The 26,954-nt window shown below is 30.3% G+C and overlaps 1 protein-coding gene across 1 annotated transcript in view; it reads right to left on the bottom strand.

The window, feature by feature from the left end:
- The window catches only part of LOC114929916 (uncharacterized), a 57,862-nt gene that overhangs the window by 7,369 nt on the left and 23,539 nt on the right, over positions 1-26,954 (bottom strand). The window contains exons 2-11 of the mRNA XM_029301630.2: positions 24,356-24,541; positions 7,407-7,451; positions 5,826-6,047; positions 5,233-5,295; positions 2,159-2,398; positions 1,455-1,616; positions 1,146-1,272; positions 745-894; positions 472-648; positions 90-254 (exon numbers count right to left, since the gene is read on the bottom strand). Coding sequence (XP_029157463.2) covers positions 90-254; positions 472-648; positions 745-894; positions 1,146-1,272; positions 1,455-1,616; positions 2,159-2,398; positions 5,233-5,295; positions 5,826-6,047; positions 7,407-7,451; positions 24,356-24,541 — 1,537 coding nt within the window. The remainder of the gene's footprint in view (positions 1-89; positions 255-471; positions 649-744; positions 895-1,145; positions 1,273-1,454; positions 1,617-2,158; positions 2,399-5,232; positions 5,296-5,825; positions 6,048-7,406; positions 7,452-24,355; positions 24,542-26,954) is intronic.

Below are 26,954 nucleotides of genomic sequence, written 5' to 3'. Positions count from 1 at the left end.
TGTGCAATTAACGAAAAATAATAATTAACAAAAAATGATGTTCTTAATTATGTTCACCTAATTTATATCAATTAAAATATCTTTCTTACCTGGTGCACATACGCCGCAGTCATCTCCTCGAATACCTTTGAAACCTTTAGCCCCGGATAAGCCAGGCCAGCCATCGGGACCAGGAATACCTGGCGTTCCGGGCAGACCTCGTTCTCCAGGTGGTCCACGAATTCTTATACCTTTCCCAGGAAAACCTTTCTCTCCTACGCAGCAATTATAATTATAGTAAATTAAAATTATTTACATATAAAATGTATAGAACGATATTATTAATGACTTGATAATAGAAAAATAACATAAGTTTTTATACTCATAAATTTGTCTCTTAAACTTCGTATGTAAAATAGAAGCCTTAATGTATATAAATTTGATAATCTATAAAATTTTATGATTATATCTTCGAATAAGTTCTGGTTTTACCTGGAGGACCAGGATCACCGCGATCGCCAGGGGGACCAGACAATCCTGGAAAGCCCGAAGTACCGTCTGGTCCTGGCGGTCCAACTATCGTTATGCCTGGAAAGCCTTTAGCTCCTATAATTCCGGGTGAACCGGGTGGTCCGGGAGGTCCTTGAGGTCCCATGGATCCCGGTAAGCCTGGAATAATTCATAAATGATCAATTATTATTTATCATGTTTTTTAATGTACTAAAATAATTTATTACATCGATGTAAAAAGCAATAATCATTTACCATCGTCTCCTTGTTCTCCTTTTATAGATGAACCCTTCGCTCCACCTAAACCAGGAATACCAGGTGGTCCTGGTAGTCCTGGCGGTCCTATGAAACCGACCTTTCCTGGCAAACCTGGTGTTCCTGTTTCACCAGCTTCACCAAGAGGACCTGTAAGCAAACAAATTTCAAAGGTTATTTTTAATTAAAAATAGATCTCTATTTTTTCGAGAAATAATATTATTGAATAATAATATCATTAATATAATATTATAATATATTTTTAAATATATTAATAATGATTTATGTATATAATATTAATAAATATTTATTGATATATTTACATTAACATGACTAAAATTACATATAAAATTATATATATTTTAAAATATATTTTGATGATGGAAAAAATATGTACTGACCAAGATCTCCTTGAATTCCGATATTTCCGGCGATTATTTCATCAAGTTCTGGAATATATAGTCCAGGTTCTCCTTCGGCGCCTTGTCTGCCAGGTGGACCACGATTACCTTCCTCTCCTGATTCACCCTTTAATAATAAGGCAGTAAATGAGTATAATATTAATATGTATTAAATAATAAATAGGGCGTGTTTAATACGATATAAATTTTATTTAGATCAATTTGATTCTGATTAATAAAAATCAGATATATATATATATGACTGTATTATTTTCTTCTTGTTATACATATAACATGTAATACACTTACATCTAAACCATCCCGACCAGGCAATCCTGCGTATCCTGGAGCTCCTTTCTCTCCCTTCTCGCCAGCCGGACCTGGTGGACCATCGACACCCTGTTTACCTCTTGGTCCATCGCCACCCTGCTCGCCCTTCACGCCTTTGATGCCCAAGAAACCTGGTCGACCCTGTGCCAGAAATTTACATTTTAACTCTAAAACGCAATCGCATCTGTGTTTTTATATTAGATATGATTTTTCATTTTTTCATTAATGTATTTTGAAATACCTTTTATCCTTATTAGACAAATTTTATCATTACGTTACTTTCTTTATTTTATCTTATTGCCTTTCTTATATATTAGATATGATTTTTCATTTTTTCATTAATGTATTTTGAAATACCTTTTATCCTTATTAGACAAATTTTATCATTACGTTACTTTCTTTATTTTATCTTATTGCCTTTCTTATATATTAGATATGATTTTTCATTTTTTCATTAATGTATTTTGAAATACCTTTTATCCTTATTAAACAAATTTTATCATTATGTTACTTTCTTTATTTTATCTTATTACATTTTCTAATAAAAATTTGAAACTCATGAATTTTTAAATAAATATTTCAAAATTTATTCTTTATTACATTCTTTATCATTTTTAAAATAATTTTTGAAAATATCTTTTATAATTTTTTAAAATTATGAAAACAATTTGCGAATGAATCACCTGTGGACCTTTGGCACCCATCTCTCCCTTGTAACCTCGCCCGCCGTAGTCGCCCTTCATGCCCTTTTGCCCTGCCGGACCTTTCACGGGTGTCGATTTTTCCTTCTTTTTGTACTCGTCCTTACCCGGTGAACCAGGCTCTCCTCTGTCTCCTTGTTCACCAAGTTGACCCTTCACACCGTAAACGGTGTCACCTCGGTCACCTTGCATACCAGGCAATCCAGAGGCACCTGGTAAACCCTAAAAAAATATAGATATGTCAGAGCTGTCAGTTTTTATTTTTATTATTATTATTTTTTTTAGATTAATTAATAAAGCCTAAATTCATCAAGAGATCTATGGTCGAACGATTATGCACGATACCTTCGAGACACCCGGTGCATCCCGATGCAGGTCTGCCTATATGCATATATGTTGCATACGCATTACATTGAAGTTATATCTAGCGTAGCAGAGCGTAAGTGCATGTATTATGAATCCATTATAATGCTAATTTAAATGCACGTCCTGGTCCAGCCCTGTTTATTTTTACTCTCGGAGCGAAATATACGCACACACATATACTTTGTGATACTATTTTGATCGACAAGAAGTATTTGACATCTCGTTCTCATTAATATATTATACAAATATATTAAAAAAAAAAAAAAAAGGATTGGAGAACTTAGCATTAAAAATGTGTATTTTTTAATTATCGTTATAATTATAGTATTTTGAAATGACATATTTTATATTTGGAATATTTGTTACAAAATAAAAAAAAATGAACTTTTTGAATCAAAAATAATTACATTCTTATGAAAACGATTCGATCATAAGAGAAGGCGATAGATTCGTTCATTGTAACTTGTCGAATTCGCTCGTCGTTTATTTGGTGCCGACTTCGCAAAGTTCGTTCATCGTCATTAAAAAATTAATCATGAAATTAATGAGGAGAATCGGTTCTCGAATGCGGATGCAAGCTTTTGCTGATTTTTATCGGAAGTCAACAAGAAAAAAAAATTAAGGAGGGTTTCTCGGAAGAAAACCTTCTCTTTCGTCGGCGGATAGAGAATGGATCTCCTCTTCGTCATCTCGTGCTATCAGTGACAGTTGTGTCAGCAGATAGCAGCTGGCTTTGGATTTCAACGGGGATCATTCTCGTATTTAACGATTAAAGCGCGAAACCCTCGCGTATTTCAATACTTTCCTTCTTTTCTCCTTATTCTTTCATTATTTAAAATTATGTAATTTGCAACTAGCAACTGCATTTTTTCTTAAAGATAACTACGTGCTTTTACTCGAATTGATTCCTCTTGTTCTCTAAAAGTATGAAGATTAAGTGAAGTATGAAGATACCATTTCAACCTTTAAATAATATAATATTTTATATAATTTATATATTTATATAATTTATATATATATATATTTATAATAAATAATTTATATATATATATATATATATATTTATAGAATTTATATATTATATATTTTAAATAGTTTTTTTCAAAACAAACAAAATAACACGAATCAATGGAAAACAAAACGAAACTGTGAAAATTTAATAGAAGTTAGATTTATTTGTGAATATAAAATTAATACATGGAAGCTATATGCGAACTGTTTAAATATCTTCTTTATTCACCAAAGCTGTGAATCTCGAGATTGACAGAAAAATTATCATTTGATTCGCTAATAAGTTGCGTCAAGCAAATTGCAAAGCTACGCTTTTTACGGCATCAAAGATAGCTGATAAGTACCGAAGGTACGTTAGAAATGTTAAACCTTCGTTGTCGTAAATTGAACTTTACAGGCCCGAAGCTGGAATATCGCAGATACAAGTGATGCGGATAACTTTCGAGAAGCCATCGTGTTTGTATTGCACCTTAAGAATCTCGTAAAATTTCTTCGTCTACTCATACTACAAGTCAAAGTACTTGGCGATGCTGTATATGCATCATGTATTACCATATTATGCCTCTACTTTAAAAAAGAGAACACGACTTCTTTCTCTAAATTGCAAACTTATATACGTGTATTTTTTCGAATAGATATCATTTACATTTTCTATATTTTTATTATAATTAAAATATAGAAAACGTAGAGCATTTATTTATACAAATATATAATAAAAAAAAATAAATACTTCTTATAATTAAAATATAATATTAGAATTATTCAATATTAATTTTAATTGTAAGAAATATATTTATTTTATTAATTAAGATACATTATAATTATTATTATTAATATTTTAATTATAATCCTAAAATCCTTCAACTAATTAAAAAAAAGGGGTGAAAAAGCTAGCTTTGGGACACAAGTGCCATTATCGTAACGTGAACATCCATTTCGATCGTACATCTTTACATGAAGCTTACGACTTCAAAGGCAAGCTTTTAACCCGTATCCTGTGTAAGAGGATCCCTCGAAGCAGTGCTTATCATGCGATATCACGCTCGAGATTCTTTACCTCCCTTATACCAGTTAAATATTGCCGGCAGGAATACTTTGGCCGCCGAACGATATTTCACGCGAGCAGGTGGCATTTCGCACAAAAAAAAAAGAGAGAGAAAGAGAAACGTCCCGAGCGGGTTGTTCTCCTTCGCGCACCTTCGAGGACCTCTATCTAAACGCAAAGTTCGCCGATCTCCCTCGAGTCGACACCGATCGACCAGGGTATTACGGTACCTTTAAGCAACCGGGATATACAGGGTGTCCGGTAACTAACGAACCAATGATTAAGGGCGGATTCTCTGACCAATTTGGAGACGATTTTTCCTTAGCAAAAATGTTGAGAAGTCAATAATTTTCGAGTTATAAGCGATTGAAAAAAAATGGGTTTTTTGAAAACTAAACGTTTTGGAGTTAAAAGTCTAACATAATTACATTCTTCAGTTAATTTCAGGGAGAGTTTATTATAATAAAATTTTAATTCGAGGCTTAGTTATAAAAATACATAATAAAAAATGATGACCTTTTTCGACATTTTCGCTGAGGAAAAATCGTTCCCAAATTGACCAAAGAATCCATTTGTAATCGTTGGTCCGTTAGTTACCGGACACCTTGTATAGTGCGATCCTGTTATTACTTACGAAGTCGCCCGTCTCTCCTGGATAACCAACTTCACCAGTGAAACCCTGGGATCCTCGATAACCCTGGAAACGTGATCACATGTGACTATTAGTTATATAGTTGGATCGAGCGGATTTATATCAGGGATGATTCTATTCTCTGTACATGTTACTTCTGAAGTTGCGAGAAAATGTCATTTGTTACAAACGTTTTTGAAATAATTTAATAATACAATCTTTAATCGCGAATGATATATATAAAGAAACTCTCTCGTGAATTTTATTTCGATTTGTCGCGCCTTACTATTATAAATCAAAGTTTAATGACGATTACAACAGTAGCCAAAAATAATTGCATCAATTATACACATTGCATAATTGCGCAATTACGTATGCGTGTAGCAATATAATTAAATCGATACTTCAATTTAATTTATTTTACTTTAATAGCGCATGCGCTCACAAAACTCGATAAATTCATGTCACACACGATGAAAATAATTACTACCGAATTTGATATTTTTTTTTTTTAGTACGCAATATACTGTCAAAGCACTGTACAATTTGATCGATCGATTATTAATCATATTCCATTAAACGGGAAATGCTCTCACTTCCAGTCCGTTGATACCGGGATTCCCGCGAATGCCCTTGGCGCCGACCGAGTTGATGCCTCCATCACCAGGTTCTCCTGGGGGACCATAATCTCCCAGGGGTCCTGTCGTTCCGCGCGGCCCGAAAACTCCCGGTCTACCTGGTGCACCTGCACCGCCATCCGTGCCGTTGCATCCGTCCAGTCCATCCGGACCCACTACACCAGGTACTCCAGGATTCCCCTGAAGAACGTTTAATATAATCCCGCTGAAAGATTCTTTCGCGTTTGGAGACCCGACTGTGCGTCGCGTCGTGAAAGCAAACAATAAATATTGGAGCTTCGTTAAATTTGGATTTGGGAATAGAAGAGAGAGAGAGAGAGAGAGGTTGCACGATTTTATTTATTTATTTTTTTAATTTTTTTGCTGCAGAAAGAAATAAAAAATAGCCAGAATTGTTATATTTGAAAACTGTAAATATCAATCCAATTATTAAATTGTGTAAGAAAATTGGTCTGATGTTTTTTATGAATAATTATTTATTATAATTTTTATGAATTTATTATCATTATTTTTGAAAACATGATTGGAGCTTTTGTGCTTTATGCTGCCTAAAATGCATTAATATATGTAATACATGTATACATAATAAATGAAACTGTGAAATTGCACAGTATTTTCAATTATTAAAGAATAATTCTCTTTTTCTATTTTAAATAGTGGCCTTTACTTTTGAAAAATAATAAAATTACTTATTAAAATTTTTATGAATTTATTATTAGTTTTGAAAACATGATTGGAGCTTTTGTGCTTTATGCTGCCTAAAATGCATTGATATATGTAACAATATATGTATACATAAAATAAAAGGAAACTGTGAAATTGCACAGTATTTTCAATTATTAAAAGAATAATTCTCTTTTTCTATTTTAAATAGTGGCCTTTACTTTTGAAAAATAATAAAATTACTTATTATAATTTTTATGAACTTATTATAATTATTTTTAAAAACATGATTGGAGCTTTTGTGCTTTATGCTGCCTAAAATGCATTAATATATGTATACGTAAAATAAAATGAAACTGTGAAATTGCACAGTATTTTCAATTATTAAAATAATTCTCTTTTTCTATTTTAAATAGTGGCCTTTACTTTTGAAAAATAATAAAATTATTATAATTTTTATGAATTTATTATAATTATTTTTGAAAACATGATTGGAGCTTTTGTGCTTTATGCTGCCTAAAATGCATTAATATATGTATACGTAAAATAAAATGAAACTGTGAAATTGCACAGTATTTTCAATTATTAAAATAATTCTCTTTTTCTATTTTAAATAGTGGCCTTTACTTTTGAAAAATAATAAAATTATTATAATTTTTATGAATTTATTATAATTATTTTTGAAAACATGATTGGAGCTTTTGTGCTTTATGCTACCTAAAATGTATTAATATATGTAACAATATATGTATACGTAAAATAAAATGAAACTGTGAAATTGCACAGTATTTTCAATTATTAGAATAATTCTCTTTTTCTATTTTAAATGGTGGTCTTTAGTTTTGAAAAATAATAAAACAATTTTTATATACGTACGGAAAGTCCGGGAGCTCCCACAAATCCTCGTATACCCTCGTCACCCTAAACAGAAGAAATAAAAATTAGATGCATTCAATTTTTTATGAAGTTTCCAACAAGATTCTAATATATTATTAATTAGATATTGTGAACAACTGTTACAAATAATGCAATTCATTGTATCTTTGTTTACTATTTTAATTTATTAGTTTATTATATTAATTTAAATATATGATGCAGAAAATCTAATAAAATTTTAACTGAACAATCAAGAAATTAATTTATTTTATTTTACATAATACAATTTGCTTTAATTTATTTTAAGATATCGCGAATATTTATATGTATCTCTATACATATATTGTTTATGTTCCATTAGGAAAAATGTAAAGAATATAAATAAAATATAATTAAAACTGTTCTTAAGTACATCTCTTGACGAATATACGCTGTTGCAATTGCATTGTGTATCCTTGATTTTAAAGAAGATTGTCGCCGTGACATCGCTGTCGCAATTATTCAAGGAGAATCGAGATCATAAAATTACGAGATGTATGTATATGTGAATGCACGTGTAGAAAAGCACGCGTATAAAACGTATATAAGCGCAACGCGTTCATTCATCACGCTCAATTCACGCTGATTAAAGGACGGCGACGCAATTACATCGACACGTTCTCGCCTAATTAATGATGCGTCAAGGCGTTTTCTCCTTTTGTTGCATGCATATCTCAGGATACATCTCTCAACGTCTCGTAACGTAGCGGAAACTAAATGTAAAACTATGTTTTCAACGCAGAAATGCTTGTAAAGTTTTGACATTTGACGAAAATTTATATCAGCACTTCGCCACATAAATCAAATCAATTGAATCTAAATCGTATTAAGTATGATTATATATTAATTATTATAAAAAATTCATTCATGTATTATATATTATTATTATAAATTAATTATTCATATATTTATATTATATTGATTTATAATGTATTATATAAATATTATACTGTAATATTAATTACAATAATTTAATATATACAATATTTATAAGATATTGAAAAATGTAAATTATTTGTAAAAACACTCAACAGAGAAAAGAGAGAAATATGTATATAATGCATATGTAAAAAAGATAAGTAAAATAAATGTATTCAAATTTGTGCATATTCTGGAAAGTGAAAAAGTCTCGACTGGGAAAGCGAAATTTATATCTATAAAAAAAACTTACTACATTTATGTTAATTTTCGTGAAAAATACGTTTGTACTGGACAGCTAACAGATTTTACATCTTCTCACTGATTTTCTTCACACTGCTATTTCATAGATGTATTTGCACTCGTTATCTGCTTGTTTTATCTGCTTACATTACTCTTTGAGTTTTAACAGTCGTCGAGAGTGAGTTTACCCGAATCCCTCGACAAAGATCTCAAAGATTTCATTGTAAATATTCAATATTTTTAATAAGACAAGAAAAGTTTACAAAACAAAATTAAATTTAATAAAAATTGTGATACAATTATATATAATTTTATATAATTATAATTCTAATTAAATTTCGACATTTGCCAGTTTCGCGTTTAATTATTTTATCATAAAGTAAAATTTAAAATTTTTTTATCTTCATTTAGTTATAAAAAAATATTATATTAAAAAAACTACATTTTTTTTCTAAAGGAAGTCATTGTTTTTAATTATGTAAAAGGCAGTGCAAAAATGGTTATTGATAAGTCAATTTGTAGAAAGCGATAAACATATTATTTTCGATTATTATATAACGTGTGTGTGATAACTTATAAGTACGATAGTTTATAAATATTATTTGCACGTTTAGAAAAATGTAATCATGCGTTGTAATATTTTGCGTTACATTTTAATGATACAATTTTCTTGATATTTCTTCAAGCTTTGCATTCGTCGTCAATTTTTTTTCTATTTTTGCTCTTTAGAAGCTTATCGCTGGACAACATTGCTTATCGCTATTAAACGTACATCTTCGTATAAGTTATCCAAGCACCAACAAAATAAGATGTTCATTATAATTAGATAATATTGTTATGTTTCATTAAAATGATTACGAGTAAACTAAAAATTATAATCATAATATACATGAAGAGTATAAATTTCTATTACATTTGTAATAACATATATAGTAATTTTTAATCATAAATAAATATATATATATATACATATATATATATCGGTTATCTCCGATTGATTTTTTAAGCAAATATTCAGGTACAATTTAATTATAAAATCATTGAACAATGGAATTTAATTAGGGATTTTAACTTTAAATTTCAAAAATATCAATGTACATGTTAAATTAATAAAATACTATTATAATAATTAAAAAAGTAATAAATAATTTTTATAAGATACTTTTCTCTCTCTCCGAATTTGTGATCGAAAAACTCAAGATTTCAAAAATATCAATACACATGTTAAATTAATAAAATACTATTATAATAATTAAAAAAGTAATAAATAATTTTTATAAGATACTTTTCTCTCTCTCCGAATTTGATCGAAAAACTCAAGATTCATTATATCATTAAATCTAATACAGTAGTTTCGAACTGAAATATAGCGAGATATAATATTATGTTAGAACGCAGTACGAAATTTTTCAGCCCGACCAGACATCAATGCTGATCACGCATATGTCTACGCATAAATGCGTAATGTACACGCGTGTAACTTGCGTTCAAAACGAGTTATTATCGGTTAACCTCTTGCGTAAGATGTAAGAAACGTGTCTGATCATAAACGCTATAGCAGTCGAGAATGGGGATTATAGCAATTACGCTCGTACAGTTTCTTTTTGCGGTGTCAAAAGTCATATAAAAGCGATATTTTGTGTTGTGCATCATCAAAAAATATAATATGCAATATAAAAAAAATAGATGAAAAAAGAAAATGATATGTAACGTTTAATAAGGATAAAACTAATTGGATGTGTAAACAAAATCTCGTGTCTCATCAAAATTTCATAAAATATATATAAAATTTTTTTCCATATATTTATAAGTCAAAATACAACGGAGTTTGAGAAACAAGCATTTTTACGATGGACGAGAGATGCTGTTGCTTACCATTTATGGACACGATATGCTCGATACAAAATTGACTCGAGATGCCTTTTAAAGGCCCGGCACTGATTGGATAGTTGTGTGTGTACGCATTTAATGTATATGGTGTGTGAACGAAAGACTCCGCTATGATCTGGTCAAATCGAATATTATATATGTATTTGTAAATGAGATGCAACAGATGTGCGAGATGCTGACGTCTTCTCTTCTTGGAAGAGAAGCCATCATTGCGGTATACTTTCGTGAAATTGACACTTATACGTAAACGTAATAATTCGAAATTCCAGTAACGCAGGGTATAACAAATATTTTTCTAACTTTTATTTAAGTATATATGTAATATTTTTCCTTGAAAAACAACTATGTTTTCTTGTCTCAATTAATTCCTCGCGTAAAAGTATTGAAATAAGATCATCGAGAAATGAGTATTTTACGAGATATTTTACGTAATATATCATTTATATAAAATTGTCAAATTATAAAACATCTCCGAAACTATTCACCTTTTTGTAATCCTCTCATGACTTTTCATACCAAATATTGCGAAGAATTAATTATTAAAAATTAGGAAATGATATTTAAAAAAACGAGGACCTTTAAAATGAGAAATGTCATCCAAGAGCAATTTTAGATCACGATGTTATATACTTCACTGTCTGATTATTTTTTTCGAAAAGAGTTTCTCAAATGTTTGTCTATACGGATTAAAATAAAAATAACCCCCTGTATATATATTATAGATATTCGATCTCTTTTTATTAATGTTTCGCAAAAATAAGTGATTTTATCTGATTCTTAGTATTGCAAAATTTGCTTGTTTCACGAAAAAATATATAAAGTTCATTGACGCATGAATTTGTGACCCTAGTAACGAGAATTTCTTATCTTCAATAATTAAAATTTATATTTTTCTCCATGGGCGCAATAAAAATTTAGGAAAATTATTATTGAAGAAGAGATCTTGATTTTGTGAAACGTCAAAACAGAATAATTAAATTACCACAGAAATTATTTTAATTATTTCGGAATCTAAAGCTGCTGAGCACAGATGAGATAAAACTGGATGTGTACGAAAAAAAAAAAAAAAAAAAAAAAACGAGAAAGAAAAAAAGGAGAACGAAATATCGTCAGGGGAGCAGATTGCACGTGTTAGAACATACCGCAGAAATTTTGAGGAGGAAGGATAGGCAGAGCGGATATCTGGATATGAGATCACGGACACATCCGGTTTCGAGAATGAACCGAGTTCACAATGTGACTTGTCAAGTGGGAAGTGCGTTATCAGAGATGCGCGTCATCCTTCCCTTTTCCAGTTTTCAACTTCCAGCTTTTGTCCTGCTTGATCTCCGACAGTTTCCCCGTCGAGGCGACCTGATTTTTTTTAACGAACGTGAAAGTCCCGGAAAGTAGGTCGCGATGATTAACTTAAAGCCTGGTCCGAGGAGAAGAACGATATATAATTAATATAGAAATATATGTCGGGATTTTATTTATTAAAAATATACCAAGTGAAGCGTACGAGATTTTCATTTTAATTAGAATCAATTTTGTTAAATTTTTTATTAATAGTATATTATTTTGATAAAGTTAATTAAAGTATTTAAAAAGAAAAAAACGATTAAAGAAATTATTCGTTATTGAGCTGCTCTAGATAATAAATATTTTAGAACAGAGGGTTTTAACAATTATATATAAAATACATATAATTGTATATAAACTGACATATAAAACTATATATATAAAAAATCATATAAAATTATATGTAATTTATTTTGAAATTATATATAAAATTAAATATAAAAAATCATTTTTAAAGGAATTATTCGTTATTGAGCCGGTAATAAATATTTTAGAACAGAGGGTTTTAATAATTATATATAAAATACATATAATTGTATATAAACTGACATATAAAATTATATATAAAATTAAATATAAAAAATCATTTTTAAAGGAATTATTCGTTATTGAGCCGGTCTAGATACTATTTTAAAACAGAGGGGTTTAGAAATTATATATAAAATCTATATAAACTGATATATAAAATTCTATATAAAATCATATAAAATTATATACAATTTATATATAAATTATATATAAAATTAAATATAAAAAATCATTTTTAAAGAAATTATTCGTTATTGAGCCGGTCTAAATAATATTTTAAAACACAGAGGGGTTTAAAAATTATATATAAAATCTATATAATTATATATAAACTGATATATAAAATTCTATATAAAATCATATAAAATTCTATGTAATTTATATTGAAATTATATATAAAATTAAATATAAAAAATAATTTTCTGAATATGACGTTTCGCGAAATCGAGATCCCTTTTCTACAACAATTTCGAACGGTGAAATATTGTGCGGAAATGATTTCGCGAAGTGTAAAATAGTTCTGGCCAAACTCCACGCTCGCGATGGCAGACCGGAAGCGCGTTTCACCCCCGCATTTTGCGATATCAAGGAACGGCAAGGAACGCGTAGGACTGCGACGCGTGTATCCGTTTTGTCCCCGTTATCAGTGCGCGGCCTCCCTTATCAGTATTCGTACGTCGAATGCGCCGAATGTGACGAATCTACGATGAATGAATCGAGAAGCAGACGCTGATTGTCGATATATCATCCCCGCGAATGCTGATCCTTTGGGTTCACACGAAGATATTACATTTTAGATCTTTTTTTAATTTTCATTAAAATCAATCTCCCAGAATTATTTAGTAATTATATAGCAATTTATTTGGAAAGCTGAAATAGAAATTATGAAAGGTGTTAAAAAATTATATGTATAACGCATAAAATATATGTAATTATATATAAATTATATATAGAATGAGATCTGGAACATTTACGATTAACTAAACTTCAGAGTTTACACATTGAAAAAGAGTTAACTTGATTAAACCTTTCAACTAATTACTATTTTGTTAATTGAACGTATATTAGTATTTTAAGTCAAATATACGTTCTGTTAGATTTAATATGTTATATATTTAATTTAAATATTTTATATATGTTCAATTAACAAAATAATATTTAGTTGAAAGGTTTCATCAAGTTAACCAATTTTTTTTTTAGTGCAGGTAAAAGATATTTATAAAAAATATTTTTCGAGAATAAAGTTTGTATAAAAAGCACTTCGTTTAGGTGAACATTGATTACGTAGTCATTGAGAAACGTTTTGTAAAGGGCTTAGTATTTAAATATCTTAAAAACTTCATACTACGTAGTTTCAAATTATTTTACGATAGTTTACGACAAAAATCTTTCACTCGAGGTACCGTTTAATTAAAGAGGAATTTTTCATCAAGAACTTTCCAAAGTAAAAATATAACTTGTATCTGTACAAAAATATACGATATACAAGATCTTTTCTCTATTATATCTCCCTTTATAAATAAATAAATAAATAAATAAATAAATAAATAAATAAATAAAAAATAAATAAATAAATATTTCTCGATAAATCCAGGGGATGTAGCGCATTTTCTCAGCAAGTATTAAATTGAATTTCTCGATAGTAAACTGCTACAACAGCATCCGACTCCGATTTCAGCAACAGCATCTAGGGACCAGGCGTCAATCTAACACGTATAGCTTCGAGATACCGAGAGGAGAAGACTATAGTTGACCGCGTGGCGGTGATTTCTTTATCGGCGCTTAGATACCCTACTTTTCTGAACGTGGCGAAACAAAACCGGGAAAGAAAGGGAGGCTGATGCGCAGCATCACGGGTCCTCTCGCACATGTCTTCTCTCCTTCATCGCGTGGGCGGACGATACATCCTCTCCCTCGTTAAAAAGAATTTCCTTCTCACTCATCTCGCCTCCTCCTTCAACCCTTTCTCGCTCGTTTTAATTAGAACGGTGCCGCGCTGGTTTGAACGGGGCTTTTTCGGAGGCGATGAAGTTCTCGGGGAGGAGACGGTTTTAGATATGTGAAGATGAAAGTGTATGTGTGTGTGTATATATATAATGAACGCGCGCACCAGCTCTAAAATTGCCGCGGCGACTCTAACTAAAAGCTCTCGCGTGCGCCTGATGGGGTCCGGTCACGCGATCATTGCGCTTTTAACAATCTGTCTATTCAACCTCCCGCGACGTCGGATCAACGTCCCCTTTAATTTTCCCGGACGGGCGAGCGAGAGGAAAGCGCGGGCTCTCTAGGAAATAGAATTTACACACACACACCTCCCATTTCCGATCAATTTCACGGGATAAAAGCAGAAGGCAACTTTTTAACAAATTTCGACAATCGAATATGAGACGCCTTGAAAAAATATTCTTAAGAGAATAATTTTTTTAATGATAAACATTAATTTATAGTCAAGTTTTTAATTACCTATGTATATTAATAATTGAAAAATTTGATACCGAAAGAAATAGGGTAAAATATTATATTTATTATTCTATTATCAATTTTGGTATGAAAGTTTTCCGCTAAAGTTAATAAAATAGTTTTATCATAAATTTAGGTTTATTGTTACAAATATTTTTAATTATAATTTTCAATTTATTAGGAGAAAAAGTCAATAGCAAAATTAATGATAAATTAATTATTCTATTAGTACTCTCGGTATTAAATTTACCTTACACATTAGAATTTACACACATCTCCCATTTCCGATCAATTTCACGGGATAAAAGCAGAAGGCAACTTTTTAACAAATTTCGACAATCGAATATGAGACGCCTTGAAAAAATATTCTTAAGAGAATAATTTTTTTTAATGATAAACATTAATTTATAGTCAAGTTTTTAATTACCTATGTATATTAATAATTGAAAAATTTGATACCGAAAGAAATAGGGTAAAATATTATATTTATTATTCTATTATCAATTTTGGTATGAAATTTTTCCGCTAAAGTTAATAAAATAGTTTTATCATAAATTTAGGTTTATTGTTACAAATATTTTTAATTATAATTTTCAATTCATTTTATTAGGCGAAAAAGTTAATAGCAAAATTAATGATAAATTAATTATTCTATTAGTACTCTCGGTATTAAATTTATCTATCAATAAAGTTAGAAATTTTTATTACACATTTATTTTAATTATTAAAAAATTATTAATAAAATAGTTTTATCATAAATTCAGTTTTATTGTTACAAATATTTTTAATTATAATTTTCAATTCATTTTATTAGGCGAAAAAGTTAATAGCAAAATTAATGATAAATTAATTATTCTATTAGTACTCTCGGTATTAAATTTACCTACCAATGAAATTAGAAATTTATATTACACATTTATTTTAATTATTAAAAATAGTCTGCTATGAAGGTAATTAAAAATTTCGTTTATTTTGGAAATAATTGCAGAGAGAGAGAGAGAGAGAGAGAGAGAGAAATATAGATCACGTTAAACTGAAAGAAAAACTCGGATATTTTGGAACATTTATCGATTCTATCGACTGTAGAAGAAGAAGAGAAGACAAAAAGCTCGAGCTTAATAGCTCTCATATCTCTCTGCAGTCGAAGAAAGCGTGTCAAAGGAAAGATAACACGTCCTCCGATCCATCACGTGCCTCTGCTAAATCCCCGGAAAGAAGAAAAGAGATCCCATCCGTCGATGAAAGATGAAAGTTTTGAGATCCACGTCGACTTAGTTAGTCCGATTCTGGTTCTCGGTAATGGAAGCCGGCGGTTTTAGTGTCAATTTGTGTCAATCCTAGACAACGAGACGATGACGGAGACGGCTCGATCGGCCGCTTCGCACGTGGGTATGCACGTAATATCTGGGTAATCGTTACGTAGATAGAGATCAATGCCAAATGCAGCTAGTGCGCGAGGAACGCAGGAGATGCAATTTATCATTCACGCCCACGTCGACCCAAAGCCAGGCCGAAACCCGAAGAGTTCGCGCTGGAATTGTGCCACGATTCTCCCGCTGTATTATATATATATGTATATATATACAGGGTGTCCGGTAACTAACGGACCAATGATTAAGAGCGGATTCTCTGGCCAATTTGGAGACGATTTTTCCTTAGCAAAAATGTTGAGAAGTCAATAATTTTCGAGTTATAAGCGATTGAAAAAAATGGGTTTTTTGAAAACTAAACGTTTTGGAGTTAAAAGTCTAACATAATTACATTCTTCAATTAATTTCAGGTAGAGTTTACTATAATAAAATTTTAATTTGAGGCTTAGTTATAAAGATACATAATAAAAAATGATGACCTTTTTCGACATTTTTGCTAAGGAAAAATCGTTCCCAAATTGACCAAAGAATCCATTTGAAATCGTTGGTCCGTTAGTTATCGGACACCCTGTATATGATCATTTCAGAGCGAGGTCTGTCGAATCTCGGTCTCTTCTCCCTTGTCTCTGCCCAGAAAGGACCATGACGTCACTACGGACCCGCCGAGTTTTACGAGTGACACCGTATATGCCGACGATGTTAAATGACTAAATGATAAATCTACGCTTTCGACATGTTTCGCGACGATTGACTCCTGAAATTGGGATAAAGCGACTAGCGAGCTTAAAATTCTAGCGAGCTCGAAAATTGTATTTGGAAATGTACAGAAAATGAAATTAATAATCAATTAATTATTCTATTATTATACTCCTGTTATTAAATTTACCTACCAACAAAGTTATCATTTTTTATTATCAATTTATTTTGATTATTCAAAAATGATCTGCTATAAAGGTAATTAAAAATTGTTTATTTTGGAAGTAATTGCAGAGAAATATAAAGTAGAGATAAATATATTAAACTAAAAGAAAAACTACGATATTTATATAAAATATTAATATTTCTTATTTTATAAATTTAGACACAATTTAGACAAAATATTTTACAAGTTCTAATTTATCTAAATATCAAAGTGCCTAAATTTGTAAAATAAAAAATAATGATGAGAAAAGTAAAGAGATGCGTGAATTAGCTTTAAAAAAATTTTGCAAATATAACAGAAAATAATAATAATACCAGAAATGACAGGAAGCAGCTCATATAAAAGACAGACTAAATTTATAAGACTTCTGTTCGACTGTTTCTTGAATTATTTTGCTTCTACTGAATTGAAAAGGGTCATGACGTCTGTTGCTTTCAGACTGACATCATGTAAACTGACCAATGAGAAAATACGAGTTATGCTCGTAAAATTAGTCGTTTCCTCGTGAATTGAGTAAACTTTCAAACGCGTTTAACAAATGTTCCAGACTCCCGTCGTCCAGTTACATAACATTAATGAGAACGACGGAACATTTTGCTTTCCGACAAAATATCATTCAAGTTTTTTTATGCCGCATTAATCTCTAAAGCACATCTTTATTTTAAATTCTTGTATTTATAATAAGTGTTTAAAATGTATAAATCTCTTTTTAACAAAAATTCGCATCAATTTGATATAAAGTTTAACTACATAATATATAATTTCCAAAGAATATGTATTTTCTTCTAGATCCCGCAGTCGTCCTTTTCGTTGCGATACAATTTTAACTTCTCGTATTCACCAAGAGGGTTAAGATACAATCGCCACTCGACCTCGTCCCAGAGAAATTCTCTCCCGAAACTCTCCGATCGCACGTACGATCTTGAAGTGCAATCTCCTTAAACCTACAGGGGATTCCGTCTAATCCCAGAGTCCATCAATGTCCTCGTTCTGCGACAAAGTGGCTTAAGACGAGGAGCGGATCGCTCAGTATAGGCGAGACGGTATTAAAAATCACGGGGTGTTCGATCAATTCAAAGATGCTCCAGGGAGAGAGAAAGAAAAAAGGAAACGACTTTTTTTTTTTTTTTTTTTAATAAAATCCGTAAAGATCTCGGCGCAGAGATCGTACGGTAAACTTTTGTTCTCTTTGGCCGGCCAGAAAGGGTTGTGACGTCATCTCCCTTCCTGATATAATCCGCGTATGTCCGAAGAGGAAAAAAAGAAATAAGGAAACGGTAAAGGATTCGTTGAAGAAGAAGAAGAAGAAGAAGAAGAAAGAGTTCCCGAATCGACAGACGTTCATTACGCTAACAAAATGCATATTCGTCATGCCTTGCACCTTTTAAATGGCCACTTACTTCACCAGATGATAAGCTTGCTCTCTTTTTTCGCGAATGCATCGTTCTTGTCTTCTCAGCGACCTGATATTTTCCGTGGCCCATCGACTTTATTCGTTGAATGAAAATTTTTACTAATTTTTGTAAGGTCTCATGTTTGAATTCATTAACATTAAAATGTTTTTAAAAATTTTCTCCCAATTAGAAGATACGTCTTATAATTGGTAAGGTCACTTCGTGTTTTAATTTTTCAACATTTAAACTTGAATTTCGCTCTAAAAATATATAATCTTCAAATTAAAGTTTTCTTCAGCTCCTATTATCTGGAGAGTCCAATAATTGCTTTGAAAATTATATCCATTACGGATCTTCATTATAAACTTGCGTTGATAATATTTTTGTAATTTTGTAAATTTATATATCTTTCTCCCTTCTGATTTTCCATCAAGGGAAAGTCTCCTCGCGCTTCTTTCCATTTCTGATTATTAATCACTTCGTGTTATTAACACTGAAATTTGAATTTTTCTGAAGATAGTCATCAAATTAAAAAATGTTCTTACGGTCTTATTTTAATTTTTCAACATTTAAACTTGAATTTCGCTCTAAAAATAAATAATCTTCAAATTAAAGTTTTCTTCAGCTCCTATTATCTGGAGAGTCCAATAATTGCTTTGAAAATTATATCCATTACGGATCTTCATTATAAACTTGCGTTGATAATATTTTTGTAATTTTGTAAATTTATATATCTTTCTCCCTTCTGATTTTCCATCAAGGGAAAGTCTCCTCGCGCTTCTTTCCATTTCTGATTATTAATCACTTCGTGTTATTAACACTGAAATTTGAATTTTTCTGAAGATAGTCATCAAATTAAAAAATGTTCTTACGGTCTTATTTTAATTTTTCAACATTTAAACTTGAATTTCGCTCTAAAAATATATAATCTTCAAATTAAAGTTTTCTTCAGCTCCTATTATCTGGAGAGTCCATCAATTGCTTTGAAAATTATATCCATTACGGATCTTCATTATAAACTTGCGTTGATAATATTTTTGTAATTTTGTAAATTTATATATCTTTCTCCCTTCTGATTTTCATCAAGGGAAAGTCTCCTCGCGCTTCTTTCCATTTCTGATTATTAATCACTTCGTGTTATTAACACTGAAATTTGAATTTTTCTGAAGATAGTCATCAAATTAAAAAATGTTCTTACGGTCTTATTTTAATTTTTCAACATTTAAACTTGAATTTCGCTCTAAAAATAAATAATCTTCAAATTAAAGTTTTCTTCAGCTCCTATTATCTGGAGAGTCCATCAATTGCTTTGAAAATTATATCCATTACGAATTTTCATTATAAACTTGCGTTGATAATATTTTTGTAATTTTGTAAATTTATATATCTTTCTCCCTTCTGATTTTCCATCAAGGGAAAGTCTCCTCGCGCTTCTTTCCATTTCTGATTATTAATCACTTCGTATTATTAACACTGAAATTTGAATTTTTCTGAAGATAGTCATCAAATTAAAAAATGTTCTTAAGGTCTTATTTTAATTTTTCAACATTTAAACTTGAATTTCGCTCTAAAAATATATAATCTTCAAATTAAAGTTTTCTTCAGCTCCTATTATCTGGAGAGTCCATCAATTGCTTTGAAAATTATATCCATTACGGATCTTCATTATAAACTTGCGTTGATAATATTTTTGTAATTTTGTAAATTTATATATCTTTCTCCCTTCTGATTTTCCATCAAGGGAAAGTCTCCTCGCGCTTCTTTCCATTTCTGATTATTAATCACTTCGTGTTATTAACACTGAAATTTGAATTTTTCTGAAGATAGTCATCAAATTAAAAAATGTTCTTACGGTCTTATTTTAATTTTTCAACATTTAAACTTGAATTTCGCTCTAAAAATAAATAATCTTCAAATTAAAGTTTTCTTCAGCTCCTATTATCTGGAGAGTCCATCAATTGCTTTGAAAATTATATCCATTACGAATCTTCATTATAAAATTGCGTTGATAATATTTTTGTAATTTTGTAAATTTATATATCTTTCTCCCTTCTGATTTCCCATCAAGGGAAAGTCTCCTCGCGCTTCTTTCCATTTCTGATTATTAATCACTTCGTGTTATTAACACTGAAAGTTGAATTTTTCTGAAGATAGTCATCAAATTAAAAAATGTTCTTACGGTCTTATTACACGGGGAGTCCAATTACATCTCATTGATCGAAGGTGCAAGTTAGCGGCACCGTGGTCGAACGATCGATGTAACATAATTAGCAAGCGATGCACGCCGCAAATGAGAACGTGCGACACGCTGCGTGTAATTGGCAAATTGTGGCACATGCGGCAACACGATGGTCCGTAGTAATAACCAGAATTTTCGTTCTTGCGCAACGAATTTACGGCGTAATGGCGACGTCTTTCTGCTTCCTATGTACGATTAAAAGTTTCCTGAAGGGGTGATAAGCTTTTTTAATTTTCCACCCTATCAAGAAAAGTGAAAAGCGTTTACCGATACGTTTACTGTTTTTCTTCAAACTTTTTCTTCAGTTAAATGGAAGAAGTCAGCGTTTCTTTTTTTATTAAATTAAATTTTGAAATAATTAAAAAAAATTTTTTTTAATACAATGATAGAATAATGTAATATTTTGTGAAAAATAAAAAATCATCGCAATTTATATTTTCAATACAATGTAACATTGAAATTAAAAGTTAAAAAGTTGTCAAACTCTCTTCATGCTTGAAATTAATTAAAGAATAATATTTTATTATATGTCCGAGATTCAATTGACAAATACTTTCAGTTCTAATCGCTTAAATTTTCAATGTAAAAATAATTGAATCAACTAAATAATTCCATTCTCAAACTGCTAATTTATTTTTTGGAATATTCACCGCAATGAATCAATGAAGATAAGTAAATAATATCAAGTGATAATAAAGCTATTCAATTTTGCAATGCAGAGTTTAATTAAAAGTTACAGTTACAAAAATTGACACGTCCTGTTTTGCAGCCCACACGCGAATGAATAATTTAACCCCTCGCGCGATTAATAAGCGTCAGATGTATCGATATAAGTACCAATATTCTGTAATGCCACATGCGATTGTGAGGTTTTATTTATTCGTGACATTTCGGCAATTAGGCAGTTCTAAATTATTTTACGCAATACAACGCGATAACACATAATACATTTCCGCGACTCGACTATATTATTTTACTATATTTAATATAAATTTTGGTAATTTTTACCAAGCCAGATTTTTTGTTCACTGTACAAAAGTGACAAAGTAAGACAAAAGATATTTCTATAGTTTTATTACAGACAAATATTTTTCGCTTTCGTACGAATTTTAAGTGCTGCTTGTCAATCGTGCGGTAAATTTTTTCCTGAAAATTCGAATGATAAATTCCATATTGACAGCTTAGAAACGATTGATTGAGAGCAAGTAAAAGAATAAAAATTTGGAAAATGAAATACGTAAAAGATGGATATTAAAAAAATTAAAAATATATATATGTATGTGTATAACGCGATTCATAGTTTATATTTAAAATTATAAAAAATAATATAACGTAATCCAAGCGTGTAATTTAATTTGTAATAAAAAGCTGGTACATTAATTTTAAATCATATCATATCTCATTTTAAAATTCATAATCAATTTTTCGAGCAGACAATCTGGGATTCTGCACAAATTACACATTCATTGAAAAAGCTTAAATTAATATAAATAAGCTTTGAATTAAATTTATTATAATTCTTATATAATTTTTCTCTAATTATATAATTTTTCTATAATTCCACAGAGATTTAACCGAAACATCTCTCTATAAAATTGTGACCAGCTGAACACTCACTTATCCTACATCTTTGGATTCTTTGTAATATAAATTGCGATTAAAGATACGGATCAATCGGGCACGCGAGGAATAATGCCTGCAAAATTTGTCGGAGCAATTTAGGGGATTATACGCGCTATGCGTACTTTGAAAATTAGGATGAACTGTCGCGTGTCGAGACTGGAGCAATTCTATCGGTTATCTCCGCCTCATATCATATCGTACAAAGTGTCGCACATCGATGCCGGCCGACAAATTGCGAAACGCAGTTACTCGCTGCGTGTAACAATTTCTCGGTTCATCGTGGGTGTCCGTTCGTTAGTAATTCCTTGGCCCCTGCTTGCGATCTTTCCTCTTCCTCCGCATTTGGAAGCGGTCTGTATCTGGCCGCGGTGACGTCACGTTTCTTCTTTTTCGTCTGATTTTTTTCCTTTTTTTTTTTTTTTCTGCGTCCCATTCGAACATATGTTACGCGACGAACAATCGTCGTTCGAATAGGGAATCGAGAATGTGAATAACGTCTGCTGTCTCTCATCAGCGTTTTTCAATCCTTTCATCCCGACCCAATTAAAGAGATATTCCTTTTTTCTTATTTCTAATAAGCGCGCGTATAATTGTAGAGACATTTGTAATTTTCGAGTGGACGAATGGAGTATTAAATCGATATTTTCAAACACCCAAGTTATTTGACAGATAAAAAATTTGTGAATAAAACTTATGAAACTGTGTAATATTAAATTTAATTGGTATCTTTATACATTTAGAAAAAGAAAATTTTAAAATAATTACACACGAAATTTGACACATGCGTGTCAAACTTTTTTGTGAATTCATATTGCTATTCTATCCTCAATTTGTGAGTTATTAAAGTGATTTTATTTGTGATTTTGGAATATGGAGAATAGAATATTAAATCGATATTTTCAAGACACCCAAGTTATTTGACAAATTTTAAAAAATATGAATTAAACTTATAAAACTGTCTAATATTAAATTTAATTGGTATCTTTATAGATTTAGAAAAAGAGAAATCTATTTTTGACATTTTAATAAAATAACGACTGCACACGAAATTGGACATATGTATGTCAAACTTTTTTGTGAATTCATATTGCTATTCTATCTGAAAAAAAATTCAGTTTTTTAAAAATTTGATTAAATAAAACGAAAAAATCTTATATAGCAATGTTTCTTAAATTTTTATGGTAATTATTCATTATATAATTTTATATAATTTTCTCGATCTGTTCTTAATAGTGAGATTAAATTAGCGATAGTCTAAGAATAGCAAGTGAGTAATTCTTGTAGTGAATTTTCTATATCACAAAAAAATTTTATGATATATAAATTACACCACGATATTTTGTCTATTAGTTTTAATGAATTTATAAGCATGATAAAATAAAGTTTAGAGTTTGTAGTTATAAAGTTACAGTTTTTCACTTACCTTATCATTACGTGTTATTTATATGTAAATTGTTGAAATAAGATTCTTTTTGCAGATATTCATATTAGTATTTATCCATTAAATCAATTGTTACTTTATTAAAACGCTTATCGCGTCTAACGAATCTCCGTATCGTGTCGCGAACTTTAATTAAAATATGAAGCTGTCGTCGCTTAGAAAGAAACTAATTATCGTTGTAATTGATTTAGCAGTCGCATGCATATATATTAAAAATATACGGATATAATTATTGCATTAGCTTCAATTAAATTGTATCAAGTTCAACATTTAAATTTCAACATTATCTAACATCAAATCGTATATTAAAGTTCTTTTTATATTTCATGAATTTTAATATTCATTAATAAACTAAATTCTTTTAACATGAAAATTTCCAGATTGAAATGACATAAAAAATAAAAATTTCAATTATTAAATTACCTTTTAAATTAAATCGTATGTTGAAATGTTTGTTTTATAAATTATCAGTGATACTGCAAAATGAAGAGGCGCGCTCGCGCATAAAATGACGTCATGATAAAAAAATAAATTTACTCACTCGATGCCCTTTCTCGCCGGTACCCCCATATTCTCCCCCAGCCCCCTTTTCGCCCTTGGGCCCGAGGGGTCCATCGGGTCCGATGTCACCCGGGAGCCCTTCTGTTCCTTGGGGTCCAGTTATTCCAAGAAATCCTGGCTGCCCTTTTACTCCGGTACAATTGCATTTGTACGAGTCCTTGCATATCTGAAACATATATAAAAGCTTTCGTTAGAAAATTCCTTGTTAAGAATTCGTTATATTAATTTTTCCTCAGGATCGATATAATAATGACCTAAATATGGATTTCACTTTAGAAGTGTTTTACTATGTATATAAGCCACGATCAAACCGAGAATCGAGATTTATGAAATTATATTCATCATATGTATGGATAAAGTCGCGGAAAATGGAAGCTCCTGGAAAAGCTTCGTCGAAATTAATATTTCTAATTTCATGCTCGAAAATACTGTTTTATTAACGGGAAATGTATGCCGAGTGCTAACAAAGAAAACGTTATATTACATAACATGATAAATTGCATTTATCTGGGATGGAAATAAAATATATCTGCAACGGATCTCGTCGCTGAGGGTCGCGATAAAAATTGATTAAAAACGGCTTTGTTATACCGTTAAAAAAATCAGAATCGAGGACAGGGACTTTGCTGAAGAGGAAGAGCACACTGATTGCTTCGCCAAAGGCGCAGAGCGATTGAGATTTAAAGCGACGAGAGATGAAAGTTATAAACATGCACGCTATGTTTCTCACATACCCTCTTTCTCCTTATTTTCTTCGTGATATCGAAATTAATATTACGATTTAACTGTGATTTTTAATTTTTAGAAATTTATCGATCTCTTCTTCAAACCTCTCTTAAATATTATGAGGCTTGTACAGAGTGAATTATTTTAATAATTATTAATATATAATATAAAGCTCGTACAAATTGAAAATGTTAGGCTCTTTTTTTATAGACGAGCAAATAAACGTTGTTTAAATTAAAAATTAAAACAATTTATTTGAATTAATTTAATTTTAATAACTAAATATACTTTGAAAATATGCAATTTTATTTTTGGAATAAAAGTTCTGTATCGTAGAGAAAGATGTGTAATAGTAATCCTAATTTAAACTTTGTGACGTCTATCTAAGATTATTTAAAGATTATTAAAGGTCAACCTAATTTTTCAGAAATGGAACTACTTTAATTTTTTCATGAAAATTGATTCCTCGACAATATTCGGTATAAAAGGTTCGTGAATAGTTTACGAGATAATTTTTATTTTAGGTAATTTGATATAAAATATATCTCATAAAATATTGATCTTATCCCAATATTTTTATACACAAATGAGAGGAATCGAGTGATATAAAGAGAACATAATAATAGTTAAAAAAATGCAGGTAATTGTAAATTATATATTTGTATATAATTAATTCAATATATATTCCTTAAATATAGCTTCATTTTGTAGAGCTCGATTTACCCAGTTTTGACGGATAAATTATTTATCGTGCGGGCAAAGTATGGTTCTTGAGGCTTGTTTTTTTTGTTTAAAATTTCGGATATCGAGAGATTTTTTTTCGATGGCGGAGATTTAATATCGCGATAATCCCGCGATATCTACGCCAGTGAGTTACGAAGGCCGCGCTCTATTTGAATAACGTGGAAGAGGACGAAAACGGAATCGTGCTTCCACACATTTGCCTTGTAGATGAAAGTTCTGCGCTTGTGTCAACGACGCACTCTAGGACCGACCAGACTTTTCAGAGAACCTTCGTAACACCGTACTCTCTCCGTCGGGGCATCATTGTTTCTCTCGTTCATCTCGTTTCCTTTTCCTCGCTTATCCGCGATCTTCCTGCACGTGCCCCGTTTCTGTTCTTCAGCTTTTAACACCTTATCGTTTTGTCTCGGAATACGACGCCTTTTTTTCAAGACTCAGGGATTATCGCACGGATAACGAGCAAAAACTGAATATAGTTGACGAATTTCTGTTAAATTTAACAGATATCGCATGTCCCAAACGGTCCACAGAAATTTTTCTGTTAATTTAACATAATATGGATGCGTTAATGGAGACACAAATATTGTGTTAATATTTTAACACAAAATAAATGCAAAATTTCAAGTAATTTAATATAATTTTTGTGTAAAATTAATATAGTTTTAATTTAAAAATTAATTTAGATTTTATCATCCCCACTTATATTATAAAATAAAAAATCAACATTTTTTTCTGTACATTTTTATTGTGTAAAATTAAAAATAGATGCACATTATGTTATTTTTCCATTTTTTTCAGTCGTTTTAATAATTTAACATTTAAGTTCATTTAACAGAACAGTAATATGTTAAATTAACACATGAATGTGTTAAATATTTAACACGAAAATTTTAACGGCGACCGTTTTTAACAAGAATACACACATTTTTTTACTGTAAATGAATAATAATAACGGCCGAAAGATTATATCGTTATTGGCTTGAAAAAATAATATACATTAAAAAAATGTTTTTTGATTATATATTAAAATTATATATAATTTTAGAACGCTATTTATCTTTATGGTTATAATTGATTCGTTAAACAAATTTATATAATTGCAAAAATTC

This window comes from Nylanderia fulva, unplaced genomic scaffold, assembly GCF_048542155.1.
Source record: "Nylanderia fulva isolate GAGA-0341 unplaced genomic scaffold, ASM4854215v1 Scaffold9, whole genome shotgun sequence".
Lineage (NCBI taxonomy): Eukaryota > Metazoa > Arthropoda > Insecta > Hymenoptera > Formicidae > Nylanderia > Nylanderia fulva.
This window is presented reverse-complemented; position numbering and strand designations above follow the sequence as displayed.